Source organism: Alligator sinensis, unplaced genomic scaffold (genome assembly GCF_000455745.1).
Source record: "Alligator sinensis unplaced genomic scaffold, ASM45574v1 scaffold1023_1, whole genome shotgun sequence".
NCBI lineage: Eukaryota > Metazoa > Chordata > Crocodylia > Alligatoridae > Alligator > Alligator sinensis.
The window spans coordinates 210818-215990 of NW_005842373.1; the positions used below are offsets into that span (position 1 = coordinate 210818).

Sequence of the window (5173 nt, forward strand, 5' to 3'; positions counted from 1 at the left end):
TCAGCAGGGAGATGACCCACAGGTATTGAGACAGATGGACAGACAAACAGTGATGGCCACAATCTCTATTAACATGTCGGCAGCATGTGCCTGGCCCCGGTGCCATGGCCGGGGCTGGAATGTTACCAGCAAAGCAGGCAGCAATGGGTGGGGGCTGTGGAGTGCAGAGTCCCAACAGGTTGGGGTCCCTGTCACCAGCCCCACAAAGTCTCATGGAGTAGGAGTGGGGCTGTGGGGGTGGGAAGCGTGTCTGGGTGAATGGTAGTGTCTGTGGGAGCGTGTGTCTGTGTGTGGGGAGGAAGTGAGAGTGTAGGTGTGGGTGGGTGAAAGTATATGTATGGGAGCGTGGGTATTGCTGAGTGTGAGAGTATATGTATGGGAGCATATGTGTGTGGAAGGAGGGTGTAGGTGTGTTTGGTTGTGTGGGAGGTGGGGGGTTGCAGGTGGGAGTGCATGTGTGACACATCTGGTCTTAGCAGCTGGCAGAGAGGTTAGGAGTTACACTCCCTTCCCCAGCCCTGGTCTTAGAGTGGGGGAGGGAATCCTTCTGCCCCCATCAGGGACCACAGCTAAACAGAGCTGGGGGCGGGGGATCACAGGTGGAGGTGGACAGCAGCAGGCGCCAGGGCTCAGAGCTTGTGGGGGTTCACCCAGCGGTAGGTGCCCTCATACTGGAAGCCAACCTTCTTCAGCAGATCGTCTGCTTCGGGGGGGCCCCGGCTGGAAGACAGACCCCCCAGCCACCCTCAGGTCAGCACTATGTGTTTGTGCGTGGGGGGTGGAAATGGGGCAGCCCCAGCCCTGCCCTCAAACCCTCCTCCTTGGCCCAGCCATACCCTGCTAGGCCCCAGCCATGGCCCTCACCTGCCATAGACATAGGGGATGGGCTTGACCTTCTCAGCCTCGATCTGGTGCAGAAGGGGGGTGAAGATGCGCCAGGCCTCGCGCAGCTCATCGCTGAGGGGGAGCGACAGTGTCAGAGACACCAGCTAGGGAGGGGGGGCAGGGGCAGGGGGCCAGGACCAGCACCCACCTGCGCACAAAGTGCATCTGGTTCCCGCAGAAGACGTCCAGGATGAGGCGCTCATAGGCATCTGGCAGCTTCACATCCTGGGGGAGATGGGGTAGGGAGGATGGGGGGCATTAGCTGGGCTGGGCGGCCTGCAGCTTCAGGTGGAGGGGAGAGGTGGGTCCCGTTGGCTGTCCCCAGGTTGCAGGGCAGAGCAGGGGGCATCTGGTTTCCTTCCCAAGTGTTTGGGCTAGAAAGAAATTCTCCTACACACACTAGCATCATCGATAGTTCCAGTAGCGTCACATATAGTGAGCACCATCCACGGTGATGGGTCACAAGGGTTGTTTCCCTCCCACCCCCACCCTGTTTCTCAGCCTGTTTGTGTGTTGGCTGCAGCCCATGCTGGGGGATGTGACAGGGTCGTGTCAATGCTCCTGCTGGGACTCAAACCTGGCTAGAGAATCTTGCCCTTCTGCTCAGGGTCACTGATACGGTCTTGCAGTCAGGAAGGAATTCCATCCCCTACTCAGACTGGCACAGGCTGGGGGAGGTTTTGCCTTTCTCGAACATCTGCCTGGGGTCTTTCTAGTGCATCAAACCACCCTGGCAGTGGCCAGACACTGACATCCTCATCCCCCGGCTTCCCCTGGGGCAGGCTTGCAACAGGCCACATGGTTGGGCCCAAACTTGTCTTTGGACTGCCTGGCTGCAATACTCTGGCCTTAGAGCAACTGCAGGGGGGCAGTGGGAGCCGGGTGGGTGTGGGAGCCATCAGTCCAGGACCGGGGCGGGGGGAAGGGGGTTTGGAGGAGGAGGTGGTACCTTGTAGCGACTGCCATAAGTGAGATCGAGCTCAGACTCCTCGGGGTTGAAGAACATGCCAGGCTTCTTGGTCATCATCTTGGTGTAGACGGCCTCGTTGGGCTGCACCCGCACCACCAGTTCATTGCGCTTGCACTGGTTTTGGAAGATGTCACCTGGGACATCCCGGAACTGCAGCCGCACCTCAGCCTTGCGCTCATTCAATGCCTTCCCGCAGCGCAGCACAAATGGCACCCCTGTGGGTAGGAAGCAGTTAAGGGCATCAGAGTCTCATTTCCCCAGCAGAACAGACAGCTACTGTGCAGCCAGGAAGGAGTTAGAGGAAACCACCTCCCCTACAGCACAGATGGTGCCCCTGAGGGCAGTAAGGGGGTTAAGGACAGCGGGTTCTCTCCCCACTCTCTTCTTGTGCACACATGTAGAAATAGTACAGACAGGAAGAGGTTAAACAAAGCAAGCCTCCACCTTGCCCAACAGGTACTCAGCATTACAGAGAGCACCAGTACATACAGGAAGGGGTTAACCAGAGCAAGGGGATAAAGCACAGCTCCCGCCCCAACCCAAAAGAAGGGTACTTACCATCCCAGCGCTCATTGTGGACATAGAGGGTGGCGGCAGCGAAGGTGGGAGTGTTGGAGCCAGGGGGCACAGTGGGGTCGTCGCGGTAACCCTGGCATGCCTCACCCTGCCCTGTGGGGTCACCCATGTACTGGCCCAGCACCACATCACCCAGCCCCACTGGTGAGATGCATTTCAGCACCTTCACCTGTGGGAACAGGCCCCTGGGGCAGGTCAAGGAAAGGGCAGAGACCACCCCCTCCAGCCCCCTTCCCAGGCCCTGCAGCAGAGCAGGGAATGGCCAGTTTCGTTCCCAGGCTTCTGGGCTTTGCTGCCTGCCCTATGGGATCAGGACGGAATTTCCCCTCCCCACCTTTGGCATGACTGACATTGTCAGTAAGTTCCAGAATAAACACACACGGTGATGGACTACAGGGATGTGGAAGAGATGCATGTGAGGATGGCAGGGGTGAGAATGGATTGAGGAGAAACACATGGATTATAAAGCATGTGTTCTGGGACACTGGACAGGGCAAGGAGGGAAAGAACAAGGAGGAAGTGAACTGTTGACATTGCAGTGACTCTCCTGCCTCCAAGACCCTTTCCCAGCACCAGAGCAGAGCTGAGGGTGTCCAGTTTCATTCCCTGGCTTCCAGACTTTGTTGGCTCCCCTGTGGGGTCAGAACGGATCCCCCCCACCGCGTGTGACAGATCCCCCCAGGGTCAGGCCAGGCTTGGAGCCCCCCAGACATCCTGGTGCCCACCTTCTCATCCCGCACGTCGTCAGGGTGGGTGGAAGCTGGTTTTTCCATGGCCACAAGGCAGAGCATCTGCAGCAGGTGGTTCTGCATCACATCGCTTCCGGGTGGGAGATGGGGGGAAGGGAGGGGGGTCAGTGCCAGTTCCACAGCCCTTCCCTCTGCCTTAAGAACATGGCCCCCAACCACCCCACCTTGCTCTGAGTGCCCTGCCCTGGCTTACCGGATGATGCCGAACTCATCAAAGTAGCCGCCACGGCCCTCTGTGCCAAAGGGCTCCTTGAAGGTCAGGATGACGCAGGCCACATTGTCCCGATTCCAGATGGGCCCGAAGATCCGGTTCCCAAACCTGCCCAGGAGGAAAGCACAGGGTGCGTGAAGGGCTATAGGAGGGATTGGGGTCTCATGTCCCCACAGCCAAGGACTGGCCTCCCCTGTGCCGACCTGAGCACCATGAGATTCTGCACCATCTCCTTGCCCAGATAGTGGTCGATGCGGTAGATTTGGTCCTCACGGAAGAGCCCCGCAATGTGGTTTGACAGCTTGTCCGAGCTTGCTAGGTCTTTGCCGAATGGCTTCTCCACAATTACCCGTGTCCAACTCCTAGAGAAGGGGGTGGAGGGGGCATGTTACGTGTGGTTGCAGCCTGGTCTGGCCCTGAACCCTGCCACCCATCTCCCCGCCCTGTGATTTCCTGCCAGCCCCACCCCTGTAAGGCTCCTCATCCCTGGCTCATACACACCCTCCATTCATCCTCCAGCTCCGTGGCCTCTGACCCCCACCTCTGCTCCCCAGCTCCTCACCTCTGCCCCACACAGATTTGCCTCCCCATCAGCCACCACCCCCTTACCCCTGGTCCATGCAGGCCTGCCCCATTCAGTCCCCAGCCCCTCACTACCAGCCCTGTGCCCTCTGACCCCTTGCCCCTGCCCCACATAGACCCCTTCCATATCATTCCCCAGCCCACGCTCCACACAGGCCTGCCCCCACCCCCTCATTCAGCCCCCAGCACCTCATGCCTGCCACACACAGGCCTGCTGCCCCCCAACCTCACCCCTGGCCCATGCAGGCCTCCTTGATGTGGTGGGTGACGTCCTCATAGACGCTGGGGGGCAGGGCCAGGTAGAAGAGCCGGTTGGCCTGGTTGCCCTTGGGCAAGCTGCGCAGGTGGGCGTCCAGGTGGGCAAAGGCTGCGGGCTCATCGTAGCGCCCTGACACATAGCTGTTGCGGGCGAAGAAGGCCTCCAGCTTCTCCCGCTCCTCTGGCACCACCTGTCACGTGGGGAGAAGCCCTGTCACTAGGGGAACCCAGACCCCAACACACGAGCCCAGCCCCGGGGCATGGGAGGACCCCAAAACAGCTTCCCACCTCCAACACCCTGCTCCAGGATCCACCCCCTCAAGACCCCAGCTCTGGGGCAGGAACAGAGGGCCCCCACCTTGAGGTAGGGCTCGCTCTGACGCTGGATGTCAGCCACGGTGAGCTGAGAGCGGGCAAAGCCAACAACGTAGGTGTCATCAGGCAGAAGTCCGTCACGGAATAGCCACCTGCGGTAGAAGGGGGCAGTGTATTAGGGCTGTGGGAATGCTGGGAGAGGGATGGGGGGCAGGGATTGGCACTTACCAGACTGTTGGGTAAATCTTTTTCTTGGCCAGGTCGCCCTTGGGGACAGAGAGAGAGAGAGAGAGAGAGAGAGAAAAAAGCGCGGGGGGGGGTATCACAATGGGGCACAGCCCAGGATCCCTCCAACCCAGTCCCTTTCCCAATGGCTGTACCCTGCTCCCCTCTCCTGACACAGCACTGTTGTTGGCCCCATTGTTGTGAGACTTTTGTGCCTCTATCTAGGTCAGGGCAGCTTACCCCCGCCCACAGTGGCCGGCCCTCTCACGCCACCCAACAGGACTGGGACTGATGCCAGGCTGTGCCTGCCCAGGGGCAGGGAAGGGGTGGATTTGGGATTGCTAAGCAATGGGAATCTGCTGAGTCAAGGGGGCTGGGCCCTGGACAAAGGGCAAACATGGG

General features: G+C 59.7%; 1 protein-coding gene across 2 annotated transcripts in view; it reads right to left on the reverse strand.

Annotated features, from left to right (window-relative positions):
* Positions 1–50: 50 nt before the first annotated feature.
* G6PD (glucose-6-phosphate dehydrogenase) overlaps positions 51–5173 on the reverse strand; it is a 6575-nt gene continuing 1452 nt past the window's right edge. Inside the window, exons 2-12 of one of the 2 annotated variants that reach the window (XM_025210812.1) lie at positions 4775–4812; positions 4590–4698; positions 4205–4422; positions 3595–3753; positions 3374–3499; positions 3157–3250; positions 2414–2600; positions 1835–2070; positions 1034–1110; positions 865–957; positions 51–700 (exon numbers count right to left, since the gene is read on the reverse strand). In XM_025210812.1, the coding sequence (XP_025066597.1) occupies positions 667–700; positions 865–957; positions 1034–1110; positions 1835–2070; positions 2414–2600; positions 3157–3250; positions 3374–3499; positions 3595–3753; positions 4205–4422; positions 4590–4698; positions 4775–4812 (1371 nt within the window). In that variant the 3' untranslated portion in view covers positions 51–666. Of the gene's footprint in view, positions 721–864; positions 958–1033; positions 1111–1834; positions 2071–2413; positions 2601–3156; positions 3251–3373; positions 3500–3594; positions 3754–4204; positions 4423–4589; positions 4699–4774; positions 4813–5173 lie in introns of both variants that reach the window. The other variant, XM_025210811.1, reaches the window with a different exon arrangement.